Source organism: Penaeus japonicus, unplaced genomic scaffold (assembly GCF_977035675.1).
Source record: "Penaeus japonicus unplaced genomic scaffold, GWHDUDI00000001_assembly GWHDUDI00000008, whole genome shotgun sequence".
NCBI lineage: Eukaryota > Metazoa > Arthropoda > Malacostraca > Decapoda > Penaeidae > Penaeus > Penaeus japonicus.
In genome coordinates this window covers 27,900,980-27,914,643 of record NW_028234410.1, presented here as the reverse complement: position 1 = coordinate 27,914,643, position 13,664 = coordinate 27,900,980, and the positions used below count along the sequence as shown (strand labels likewise).

Below are 13,664 nucleotides of genomic sequence, written 5' to 3'. Positions count from 1 at the left end.
GGAAAAAGGGATAAAAATATCTATTTCTGACATCCTGATCTCATATGACAGAAAAAGAGAAAGAGGTTTCTGGTATTTCATCATATGAATAAAAGATGTATGAGTGATGAAAATCTACAATATCAATAACAACAACAACCAAAACACAAAAATCTAGACTTAACAGAATCAAGGCTTTATAATTAATCCAATTCAAACAGGTTCTTTTAGAAACGTGATTAGTTTTATCAAAATCATTTTTTTAAATCAAAATTCTTTTAAAAGAAATTTAGAAGAAAAATTTTGGTACTTTGCTGATATATATACACACACTTCTCATTCTACAGCATTTTACACAAGCTCTAATTAATACATCAATAATGAGTAATAAACTACCTGTGAAATACAAAGTTATCCATTAACACCCAAAGTGCAATAAGCCTTTTCTTTTATAACATATTCAGCAAAGTATGTGAATTGTTCTTTTTAATTTTTTTCTTTTTTTTGTGAAAGCAGGTATATCCATTTTTAAGCAATGGGTATATCACATACGCTACAGGAGAAAAAGAAATCCACTCTCTTAATCTAACATCTACATGCTGCATCTTTTTTTGTTTTTAATGCAAAGAAGCAGTTGAGGACTAGAAAAAAACAAACTCAAACTGTATTGTATGCCTATCAGTCTAGTAGGCCTTCTTTAAGGAGCAAAGAGAGGGAGGGGGGCAGGGGGAAGGGAGTAAAGGAAAAGGTAGAGATTTGGTAAAAAGGGAGGTAAAAAAAAAAAAAAAAAAAAAAAAAAAACATACTACGTACTGGCAAAATGTATAAAAATACAACATGAAAACATTAATGTGTGCACAGGAACTGCGGCAAAAGTGCACACACAGCGTAAGAAAAGCACTCGCCATGCAAGTGGCCCAAGGGAAGAGAAGAGGGAGGGAGGAGAACAGAAGGAAAAGAGGAGAGGAGGGGTGAGGAAGGGAAGGGAAAGGGAGAGTGGGTGGGTGGCAAACGACCCTCCCCTCAGCCCTAACCCCTACCATCCATCCCCTACCTGCTGTCTCCTGTCCCTGGGCAGGCCTCCCACACCCCCTCAATCTCCCCCCGGCACACTGGCTTCCCACCTGTCAAGTGCACATCATCCTCACAGACTCTCCTCCACAATCCTGCAAGGTGCACAGTGCACTTAAGTTTCTCCACCACTATTGCCTGCACCTTCATCTAAAGTTCCACCCAAGAAGAACCTAAATGGAAAGAATCCAGGGCACCTACGTTTATCATCCTCCTCACAGTGAGGAAACAAGGGAGTAGGGGTTGGTCTTGGTTCGTGAGGCTATAAGTAATATCACATTTCTTTTCTTTTCAACTATTTATTGGGTGTCGTGCCTTCTTTGGGGTTGCAAGAAAGGGAGGGGGATAGGGAGGGTTAAATTATCTCAAAAGCAAAAATAATCAGATTGCTAAAAACAGACACATTACTTCCTGGATTGCGTGGTTGGACATGAACACTGCATAAAAATATAAACTATTCTGTACATAATTTTCCCACAATTACAATTAAAGAAATCATAAAGAAATATGAGTATATCATTATCTTTACTGAGAAAAAGGTACAGAGATAGAGATATAGAGAGAGAGAGAAAAAGAAAAAGTGAGAGAAAAAAAGGAGAGCGAGAAAAAGAAAGAGAGAGGGAGAAAATGAAAGAGAGAAAAAAAAAGAGAGACAAAAAGAAAGAAAGAGAGAGAAAAAAGAAAGAAATAGAGAGAAAATGAAAGAGAGATAGAAAAAGAAAGAAAGAAAGAAGGGAAATGGAGAAATCTATAATAAAATTAGCTTGTGATACAACAAATACCACTAGATACTATACAATGAGAAACAGTCAATGTAAATTTGCGAAAAGATTGTAAGATATCATAATCATAACAGACACAATCACAGGGCTTGGAAGTCAGCTGCTGAAAGGATAAGGAGAATAAGGGAATACCATTGACACTACCATTGATAAGAGAATCAATACCTATGAAAAAAAAAAAAAAAATAGATCAAAAGGATAAATAATTGCAAATAAAAATGAGAAAAAAGATGAAATCTGAGCTATAAAATGACAAATATCTACTACAAATGCACACCGGTTGGGCATCTACGTCAGTTCTCGTCGAAGGTCAAGTAAAAAAGCCAAAAGAAAAATGACACGGACAAAATCATAATAAAACAAAGTAATCACTTGATGACAAAAAATATTTCAAAAACAAATGAAAAAACTTTTGAAAATCTACCATGAGGAGACATATACACTCATGCCAACAAGGAGAAGTACTCGCCTTCATTAGCACTAAGAATTACGGTAAAACTTGTCAACAATTTTCATTTTCTTTGTCTCTTTATTTTTGGTTAAATTTTGCTGAAAAAAGAGAAACCCACATGATAGGTTTAAGGTATTTGTGAAGATCAGCCATTTTCTTAAATGCTATTTTCTCTGTAATGACACATTCAATTTCCTAATCTAGAGTTTAATATTCTTTACTGGGAACAAATTTCCAGGTTCTTCGACCACAACATTACCTAAGAAATAAAGGAATGAATATTCCTCTTCATATCCTTTAAGAGGAGGAAAACTATTTTCAGAAATTCATCTTCCAACTTATATAACATATATAATCCTTAAGATACCTCACAGAAAGACAACTTGAGGATTTTAAACATAAATCTGTGACAGAAAGACAGATTTTTATTCTTCACTTAGAGTGATAATATGAGCAGAGAGAGAAAGGTTATAAAAAAACACCCTGTGAAACCACTTACGACACTAAATCCATGAAGAAAACTGTAATACCCTTAAAGCCCACAAGTAAAACCAATAAAATAAGAAAGAAATGGATAAGAAAATAAAAGTAAATAAGAGATAAACAAAGAGGAATGGCAAAACCCAAACTCAACCTACATATCGTCTTGGTGATCTGCTCCGCCCTCCTCTGCCACCAGCAGCTCGTACTCTTCAGCAGCATAGCGATCCCACTCCGATACCTGCAGGAACTAGGACCGGTCATTCACAGCGTAGTATATTTTGTCTTTAATGTCCTTGAGTTTGCTTGATATCAGTATTTTTAATTCAAGCATGACATGATGATAATAATAATGATAGGTTAGAAGTCATCCATGGCATAACAAATCTCACATTTTTTATTGTTATCATCATTTTGAATTAAAAAGACATTAACAATAATTGTAAAGTAATACAAGTCTAATTCTAGACACTATAAACCTATCAACAGACAATGTAAAACTATATATATAATTAAAACAACATCTTGACACCAAGCACTGATTATATTTCAGATTATGGGGTAACATTAACAAGTGTAACTACCAAGCTTCTTCACTCATTCCAACTCCGATCCTTAACTTACTGTGCTGAATCTGTGCCTCACTAATTGCTATTCCTTGCATGTGTTGCTATGACACAACATTGTGCAACATATAATTTATTTTCAGGGTTTCTAACTAAATTCATCACTGAAAACATTACTTTTTATCAATATGTACATAGGAGAATTAGAAAACATGAATACAGGTGCATTAAGCAAGCTCTGGACACTTTCTTTGTGACTAAGTGGATATATCATTATTTATATATTTAAATATATGTACTAATCTAAGGACTATTAACTCCTATTTTAAGAGAAAATAAAAAAACATCAGGCCTACTACATTTTGATGCTTGGATGGTTGACATTCCTGTGATTCATCTTTTACCTTGATTTTCCTCACAAGAAAGCTAGGATGTTTAGACATAGAATCCAGGAGTCATTAGACAAAAAAAGAGACACTATCTCAGAAATCAAAAAAGTAAAGAAAAATACAAAATAAATACCTAACTAACGAAATAAATTAGTAAATGTCCCAACAGTTCGCTTTCTTCTGAATAGTACACTGAATAAGAAAAAGTCTTTTATCCCCATACCTCTGGCCCGTCGTCCTCAGCTCTGTGTGATGCGAAGGGATCACGCTGTTCGTGGTCCAGGTATTTCTCTAGGTTGAAGAACGTGTCGAAGAAGATGGGCGTCATGCGGCAACGCTTCAAATCCCTTAGGGATATCTTGTCACCCATCTCTGGACGCACCATATCCAACATCTGTTATGGTACGGTATACAAATATATAAGAAAGCAATGTAAGTAAAGGAAAAGGAAAAATATGAAGAAAGAATTACAAACATAAATATCATCTTCCTCCAAAGATTTTGTAACTGATATAAAGCGAACAAACACTTTTAGTAATGGCAGAGGGCACTTTACCTGGCAGAGGCAGTCATGGAAGGGAAGAGTCTCAATGCCGAGGGCCTCCATGCGCTGCAGCTGCTCCTCATAAAAGTATTCCAACTCATACATGGACAGATAACCATCCCCGTCCAGATCCATACACCTATGGAGGAAGAGGAAGGATTTGATATGATGGGTGGCCTGTTTCAGCAATGACTAATAGCTGTGTTATTCAGAAATATGGTTTTATCACTATCACTATTATTTGATGAAAATTGGCTTTCATAATAATGATGGTGATGATGATGAAAGAAATAGTATATTAATGATCTCAAACAATAACATCACTAAAAAGAATAATAATCCACAATAAAATTTACAATACCAAAACCAGCTGAGAGTATATATATTAACAAACAGTAGGAAATGTGAAAAACTACCATAATCATTACCAAAACCAACTCCTAGTACACACCTGAACCAATATTCAATGGCTGTGGGATGCCGTTTGTCCTCCTCAGAAATCAGGAACCACACAAACTCCTGGTAGCCCATGCGATCCTGCTTCTGAAGCCTTCCTCTTGTCACTGCCCCGCTAAATATTCGCTCAATCATACGCCATGACAGCGCTGAAAGAAATGCTTGATTGAATGAATGACTGCATAGACCATGTGAAAGAATTTAGATATTATGGAAGATAAAATTCCACTGATCTAGGATCACTCACCTAATTCCTTTGAAAACTTGTCCTAAATACCATCTAATAATAAGAAAAATATCAAGTAACTTCTTGTTGCACTCACCTCTTTCATTATGTTTTGCAAGATCATGCTTATCAATGAAGAGGTCATGATCTGTGTCCAATTCCCAGAACTTGCAATAAATAACATAAAAATGCTCATAGCTGAAGTAATCAGTGATTTGGTTAATATCTTCTTCTTCCTCTAAATAGCTTATAACCTGAAAGTAACAAGGTCTTATATTAGAACTTCCTTTTTTCCTTGAAGACAACTATGCAATATATATCCATCAAAAAGAAAACACGTAAAAGAAAAAAAAAGAGTAGAAACAAGCAATCAACTAGTACAGCATGAAGTGCATATTTTGAGTTTTGGAACAAGAAATTAATCTAGGCACAAGCATTGCTATCACAATGCAACAAGATAAATTCATGAATACTTTTCTCTTCATTGTAAAATGGCATTTTGAAATAACTTACTTGTAACAAGTTTGATCTCCTAAGTTCTGGAACTGTTATTCTACCTGACCAGGATCTATTTACACAATAATATATTCTTGCTATGACCTGAAAAAGTAAAAAAAAAATGGTTAATGAAACACTAGTATCATGAAATAAATCATGAGTGTAAATCATTAATTATAAAGTATTAACAATCCTATATTACTTTAAACATGAATGAAATTCATGTGTTAAAAAAGATGAGCTGTATGCTATAGGTTACATTCCTTTCCTTCAAAAAGAAGAGTTACCCAAAAACTTTCATTTTCCTCTCTTGTAACACTCCTTTCTCTGAACTAAAGCAGTAGTGACTCAAACTTCACTACATTTATACTCACTGTATGAACATATCTGGAGTGGAACTCAGTGGCTTCCTTGAGGAAGGTGAGGCCAGGGTGGGTATCCACCACATCCTGAATCATGCTAAGAAAGTCCTCTGGCATGAGGTAGTTCCGAACGCCACGACTCAGCACTCGAACAAAGCGAGAGGCCATGTCGTGGCAGGTAGAGATCACTCTGTTGGGACAAATTGCATATCATCATTATCTCTTTTCAACAGTCATTCATCTTTTTCTGGGACATATTGCTATCAACTACTGTAATCATATACAATAAAGGATATGAAGCCTGTAACCTTTCCTCAGTTTTTTTTCTTATACTTAAGCCTAAATCAAATCACTCTGAGAGCCATCTTAAGCCCCATATCATCAAACCTCCTGACACCTTTGCCCTGGTTCCTCACTGACCTGCTCCAATAGTCTGAGAACTGCTCCTGTGTGAGGTAGCCCAGCTTGTCTCCACCAGCAGCAATGAAGAGAGGAGCCTTCCAGTAGAGTGGGACTTGGCAAGCCCTTACCAGAGGCTCCATGTTGTCTCGCGTTATCTGACCTCCATTCTCTCGGAACACAGCGCTGACCCGCGATATTGACTGCTCCTGGGACACTTGGGTTGTGGGTCGGCCCATTGGATAATAGAATCTGAAACAGACATGTTAAACATAAATTTGAGGCTTTACATTTAACAGATTAAAATGAAAACCTGAAATAGATAGGCTAACAGAATTTCTTCCATGGGAGAGATGCTGAATCTGACTGAAATTATGACTTAGAAAATTACTTGTCAAACATACACTATGACTTCCCCATCACAGGATACATATCAGAACTGCATCAAAAGTAACCTTCTTACTATTGTTTCAGATAAATAAATATCAACAGACATTGTTGATAAATTCATCTTGCCTATCTGATACATACTAAATACTGATAGAATTGACCAAATAATGCTATCATTGCTTCACGAGGATTTAAAAAATAAATAAAATAAAATAAAATAAAATAAAATAAAATAAAAATAAATAAATGAATAAAAAATAAAAAAAATAAAAAAGAGAAAATTTTTCTGATACACACTTGCAGCAAACTCGAATCTATCTCCCTAAAGGTATTGCTACTGCTTGATAACAGTAAGTAAGAGGATCTCACATTATGTTGGATTCCCTCCTCGGTTGCACCTGTTCTTCCCCTGCTCGCAAGCCTCACCAGTGTACTCTTTGGGCCATTATTTTCCTTCAGGCGGGACTTCCTTTTTGTCTTAAGACTGAGAGATAGAACAGGTAAGGACTCTCCAAAACTGCAGTAGTTTCTCTTTTCCAATCTTTTGAGGCCATGCACACTTTTTGCAGAATTTGTCTGACAATTAAGGAAACAGTGCTGATTGGATGACTATTTTTAACCTCAACGCCATAGATGGTGTGTGTGTGTGTGTGTGTGTGTGTGTGTGTGTGTGTGTGTGTGTGTGTGTGTGTGTGTGTGTGTGTGTGTGTGTGTGTGTGTGTGTGTGTGTGTGTGTACACGCGCGCGCGTGCGTGTATGTGTATGCTGTGTGCGTGCGTGTGCGTATGTGTTTATGCAGGTAATTTCCCAAAATAATTAGAGACTAGTTGTCAAATCAACTAAAATGATACCCACAAATATATAATGACTTCACTCTAAATACTACGTTAGTGTGTGTCACAGCTTTGAGCGGAATAGTGAAACACAATTCTTGAAACCAAAAGGGCATCTTTTAGTGAGAGAAAGCGTGTGTGTTTATTTGTGAGTGTGAGTGAGTGCGAGTGTAGTTTGTGCCTGTGCGTGTGCAACTGTGTGCGTTACGTTTTGTGCGTTTGCGTCTGTGTATGTTTGCGCGTACATGCGGCCGAGTGAAGACAGGTCTGAAGGCTTCTTTTTACCGCCAGGCTTACCGAGTTCCACGCCACCTTGACCTTTTAAAACTTAATACCACCTTGCGTTTTGATTGAAGATGATTCCATGTGCCACGCTCTAATTAACGAAAATATTTACAGCGCAATTCTATCTCTCACTATGGCCTTTTTTTTTTTTTTGAGGGAGCGAATTTCCTTGGAAAATCTCACCAGCCGATATGCAATATCTCTTTCTGTTTTTTTACAATCATTTCCACTGCCACTCAACATATACGCAATAAAGATGATGATAAAAACTTTAAATACATGATCTGGTTATTAACGTAACGGTCTAGCGACGACGGCCATATCATTCGCGATAATGGAGGGCCCGCTTAAAGGAACAGGAGGTCACAAGAGGGCGCCTCGGGAATGCCACGAGGTCAGGTCACGAGCGGCTCCCGTGACCCCCAGGGCGACCCTAAGCGGAGCTGAACCGCTAGTGAACCCAAAGGACGGGAGGTGAAAAGAAGAGCATCAACAAAAGGAAAACTTGAGCGAGAGAGAGAAAGAAAACGAAAAAGCGAATGAGAGAGAGAAAACGAAAAAGCGAACGGAGAGAGAGAGAGAGAGAGAGAGAGAGAGAGAGAGAGAGAGAGAGAGAGAGAGAGAGAGAGAGAGAGAGAGAGAGAGAGAGAGAGAGAGAGAGAGAGAGAGAGAGAGAGAGAGAGAGAGAGAGAGTGTAAAAGACAGACAGATAGATAGATCGACAAAGAGACGGGGTGTGACCGGTGCTCTCGTCGCACAGCTGGGAGGTCGCCCAGAGAATGTTAAACAAATGACGCAATCTCGCTACGGCCGCGCAGACACAACACATGGCGGGGCGACACACCTGCACAGGCAGATGCCAAAACCCGGGAGACTGAACCAGTTATAATTCTTATTAGGGACGGAAATGATTGCGTCTACAAGCTTAAACGAATTCATATTATCTTGCGGACGTGAGTATATGCGTAAACATAAAAAAAACAATAATAATAGAGTGGGGGGGCAATTAGAGAGGGTGGGGATGGAGGATGAAAAGAGAGAGAAGGGAAAGGGAGGGAGACAGGGAAGGAGAGAAGGGAACGGGAGGAAAGGAAGAGAAGGAAGGAAAGGGGGACTGGGATGGAGATGGAGAGCGAGAGATCTATGAAAAGACAAAAGACTGTCGGTGAACAACTTAAAATGAGAAACAGCAGGAGGAAGAGGAAGCCATGAGAGCCTAACCTTGACAGAGTCAGGCACTCTCCATCCCAGCACCACCTCCCCCCTCTCCCTCCCCCAGCCCTCCCCACCACCCTCACGGCATCAGATAATGACTACCAGGATCATGATGAGCGAAGCCCTCCCTCCATCCCCTTCCTACCTAGCCTCTACCCCCCCCCCCCATTACCTGGTCTCTCCCCTCCTGCTTGTTATCACCCCCACCCCCTCCAAGGATCAGGTCAGCCGAGGGCGCCTCAGCTACACCGCTACCCGACCTCTCCTGTTGGGGAAGAGGAAGTTCCCCTTCCTCCCTACTCTGGTTGGTCCACCTTGCCCCCCCCTCCCCCGGAAATCATCCTTCCACTTTATCTATTCCCCCTCTTCTTCGATCCCACGAAATCGGCGTGCGACTCCGCTTGCCTTGGTTAAAAAGCTAGAATTTATGCTCGCAAACACGGGGGAGAAAAAAACTCAAGCAGTCGATTAAATAATTACATAATTGAATAAACCAAGTGAAAAATAAATATAGACCAAAAAACTAAAACTTAAAAAAACGCATGCATGCCAAAGCCCAGCATCCCTCGTGGCGCCGCGCACGTGTCTGCGAGTGCAACAGGTGCAGCCGATAACAGGTGTTGGCGGCGATGGAGGTGAAGGTCAGCCTGCGCTTTCCCGAGGGCGCAACACTCCGCTGGCGCCCAAAACTATCACTTTTTCAATGCCTCCTTGTGCCTCTTCCTGTATATCTGAGCATTTCCTTTCCGTCTCTTAATAATAATGTGTTCTCGAATATCTCTGCTCGATGACTATCCATTTTCCACTACCCTTGGACCTCTTTAGCAAGTCTCTGCTTTCCTTCATTATTTTCTCGTTTCCTTTAAACTGTCAATCCGAATGCTGGAATTCCCAATTTTCTAATAGATTCCCTCTCGCTTTTCCATCCTTCACCTACGCCGATTTCCTCCTTAACTTGGGTTTTCCCCTAAATCCTTTTTTTCTAAAAGTACTTTTAATCCCGCGCCTTCGTCTTTTTCTCTTACACAACTACTCGTTTCCTTTTCTATCTTTTCTTCCCCGCATTCTTGGCGTCCCCGTGTTCCACCCAAAGGTTACGTAGCGTTTCCTTCTCCAATCTTACTCTTCCTCATTATAAATCAAAGTATCACGGACTTTTCTCTCTATTACCCTCCCCTTTCGCCTCAATACTTACTCTATTTTTCTTCATGATATTTCCTAATCCTTTCTCCTTCTCTCCTCCTCTTCCTCCATTCCTCTTTCTCGCCTACTTTCCTCCCTTTATGTCCATCTACCCCTTTTCCGAGCACTTTTTTGACGCCCTTTGCCACTTTGTAGGTCACGCCACCAGCACCGGGAGCGCGTGTATGCACTGTTAACAGAGAATTTCCTGTTTGGCGTCGGAGGCTCTTATCAAACGGGTGTTATACGAGCGCAAAGGGAGAAGAATATGAAGGAGAGGAAGTCGTAAAAGAAAGAGGAAGGAGGAAGGGCGGTTGACTAGACATTTGCGAAAAATGTTAATAAAAAAATCGTTTTTTTTTCTTTGACTTCTTGTAATCTCTTTTTGTTCTTTTTTTTAAACACATTCTAGTTTTTGATCAGTTTTTTATTCTATAACCTACCAGATTTTTTTTCTATGCACATACATTCTCTCTCTCTCTCTCTCTCTCTCTCTCTCTCTCTCTCTCTCTCTCTCTCTCTCTCTCTCTCTCTCTCTCTCTCTCTCTCGCTCTCTCTCTCTCTCACTTCCTCCAAGGTCGAGTGTGAGTCAGCAGGAAGAGCGGACTGATGGCAATTGCAGATAAGAAGAAGAACCACCGTCCTGCTGCAACATCCTGTCACACGTGTTGCGTCGGCAAGGCGAACGACAGGCAACGGAGGAGACAATGCAGGGCAACATGGTGGGGAGGGGAGAGGAGGGGAGGATAAGGAGGGAGGGGGGGTACAAGGGGTAGGGGGGTAAGGAGGTAAGGGGGTAAGGAGGTAAGGGGTAAGGGGGAAGGAAGTAAAGGAACAAGTGAGGGAAGGAGAGGGAGAGATAGAGATAGATAGATAGAGAGAAGGGGAGGCGAGGGTTGGTAATTAGATAGATAGATAGATAGATAGATAGATAGAGAGAAGGGAGGGGGGGAGAGATAGAAGAGAGAGAAGAGAGAAAAAAAAAGAAAAGAGGAAAGAGAGAGAGGAGAAGAGAGAGAGAGAGAAGAGAGAGAGAGAGAGAGAGAGAGAGAGAGAGAGAGGAGAGAAAAGAGAGAGAGAAAAGAAGAGAGAGAGAGAGAGAGAGAGGGGAGAGAGAGAGAGAGAGAGAGAGAGAGAGAGAGAGAGAGAGAGAGAGAGAGAGAGAGAGAGAGAGAGAGAGAGAGAGAGAGAGAGAGAGAGAGAGAGAGAGAGAGAGAGAGAGAGAGAGAGAGAGAGAGAGAGAGAGAGAGAGAGAGAGAGAGAGGAAGAGAGAGAAAGAGGTCACCGCCTCAGGTACAGCGGCTCCGAATGGCATCAAACAGTGCCTTGCATCAGGAAGTGAAAGTCTCGTGACAGGAAGATCACAGTATAGATGTGTGTTCCTGCCGCGTTTGTTCGGAAATGACTTTTATGGTGTTTTATCACTCCTAAAATTTCTCATTTGATGTTTGGGAACGTGAGCGTCCCTCTAGCTTGACGTATAATAAACAAAAAATGCAAACAAACAAAAAACGAGGTTGTTGGGAGAGAATTAGATCATGATATAACGAGATGAATCAATAAATTAGGGGAAGAATCAGGAAGAAGGAGGGAGACGGGTATTGCCAAATCTAGAGCGTGTCATGGAAGCGAGAAAAAGGGAGGAGGATGGAGGAGGATGGAGGATGGAGGAGGATGGAGGAGGAGGGAGGAGGGAGCAGGGGAGACAGGAACCATAAGATGAGGACTTTCCTCTAGTCTCCCTCCATCCCTCCCTCCTATTAAACCCCACGATTGTCTTTACTACAATTACTACTGCCATCCTTCCTGTATCATCCTCTTTTCAGTTCCTCCTCCTAGCTGATCCTTTCACCTCCTCCTTTTCACTCTTCAAACAACAGAAGACCCCCCCCACCCCCGAGCGAAGAGGCCCGTGGCACATTCTCGCCTTCCGCCCGCCCGCCCGCCCGCCGCGACGCGGGGGCGTGAGCAAACGTGAGTTCTCACCTGGGTATGAGGAGGTTCTTGGTGGCCTTGGTGTGGCGGCGGATGGTGTTGGTGGCCCTCGGGGACTGCAGGGGCGCGGGGGCCGAGGGCACGACGCCCACGGGAGAGCCGGGAGCGGGGTGGGCATTGTGGGCGACCCCAGGTGTGATGGTGGCCGACGTGGTGCTGACCGAGCCCTGGGGCGTGGGCGGCGACAGCGGGGACACGGGCGTCGTGGGCGGGGACGTGGGGAGCGGGCGGGCATTCTCCTTGTGGGCGGCGCTGTTATCCCGGACGTAAGTCTGTGGGGGAAATAGAGAGAAAAAGCATGAGAAACTAATAATAATAATAATAATGATAATAATAACAATAATAACGATAAGAGTAAAATTGATAAAAGCATTAAATGTAAGCAAATAAAAGGCGAAAATGGGACTGAAGCCGAAGGTCTTGCTCTTCCCCCGCATCCTTCTATATGACCCGTTAGCGCTGTGACCTGTAGCATCCAATCGCGACCTCCCTCGCCCCGCCCGCCCCTTAACAACCGCCAATCCCTTAAAATGGGTTCCTTGACTCCCATTCTTCCCTTCGCCCCTCTCCCTCCGCTCCTCTATTCCTTCGCCTGACCAACGCCACTCCCACTCCTCCTCACCTCCCTCACCTGCGCCACGGAACGATCGCCGTATAAACCCGTGGCCCTCTAGCGCCTCTTTCTTGCCGCCGCTGCTCCCCACTCCCTGACCTCTCTTTCTTGAAGCGGTCCATTCAAACGCAAATACACATACATAGGCACGTACGCATACGCATACATACACAAGTGCGCACGCACACATGTACACATGTACGCATACACGCACACGCACACACAAGCGCGCGCGCGAGGTCCAAACCGCCCATGAGCTCCAAGACGGCGGCTGGGCGAGACAGCGAGCGCCCCTTCCTACAAGGTCATGGCACACCAGCCCAAACCAGCGCGTCACCATGTACGGGCGTGGGTGTGAGCGCGTCTGCAGGCCGAGGCATCAACAACACCGCTATAGCCGCCTCCCTTGCCCACCCTTCCCTCCTTCCCTCCCCACTCCTACCCCTCCAACCCCTCCTACCCTTCCACCCCTTCCTCCTCTTCCTTACACTTCCCAGCCTCACAGTTCAACGGCGGTTCATTCATTCATAACCTCCGCCCATTCAGAGGAGTGTGTGTGTTTGTTTGTTTGTTTGCCTCTTTCGTCGTGCGCGCCGAGACTGCACACCCACACACACATACCCGAACTTCCATTATCATTTTTCTTACTTTAAATGGGCATAGCAATACAGACAGGCAAACGAACATAGACATTCACCGACCTTCCATTGTTATCAATGCTTTAGTCATCTCTCTCTTTCTCTTTTTCTCTCTGGCGCACGCGCGAAGCTCGCACAAGAGTACATAATCGCCCATAAACACAACCGCCGACCTCCCACTGTAATTACCTTCTTTTCTCTCCCGAAAACCTTCTCACGAGAGTATACATCTGCCCATACAGACAGACGCGAGCCGACCTTACATTTTTTGTTCTTCCTCCGTGAATTTCGATCGCGACAATGCAGCATC

General features: G+C 42.2%; 1 protein-coding gene across 12 annotated transcripts in view; it reads right to left on the bottom strand.

Moving 5' to 3' along the window:
- Positions 1-13,664, bottom strand: part of LOC122267473 (uncharacterized) — a 109,550-nt gene that overhangs the window by 4,177 nt on the left and 91,709 nt on the right. For 2 of the 12 annotated variants that reach the window (XR_015191190.1, XR_015191188.1), the window contains 10 exons: positions 12,095-12,375; positions 6,225-6,455; positions 5,817-5,994; positions 5,458-5,544; positions 5,042-5,198; positions 4,714-4,867; positions 4,275-4,401; positions 3,942-4,112; positions 2,922-3,013; positions 1,104-1,223 (listed from right to left, as the gene is read on the bottom strand). Coding sequence is in view for 7 of the 12 variants with exons in the window: in XM_043037571.2 (XP_042893505.2) it covers positions 1,124-1,145; positions 2,922-3,013; positions 3,942-4,112; positions 4,275-4,401; positions 4,714-4,867; positions 5,042-5,198; positions 5,458-5,544; positions 5,817-5,994; positions 6,225-6,455; positions 12,095-12,375 (1,500 nt within the window). In the remaining 5 variants the exon portion in view is untranslated. Of the gene's footprint in view, positions 1-1,103; positions 1,224-2,301; positions 2,382-2,921; positions 3,014-3,941; positions 4,113-4,274; positions 4,402-4,713; positions 4,868-5,041; positions 5,199-5,457; positions 5,545-5,816; positions 5,995-6,224; positions 6,456-12,094; positions 12,376-13,664 lie in introns of all 12 variants that reach the window. The other 10 variants (XM_086538790.1, XM_043037579.2, XM_043037559.2 and 7 more) reach the window with 7 other exon arrangements.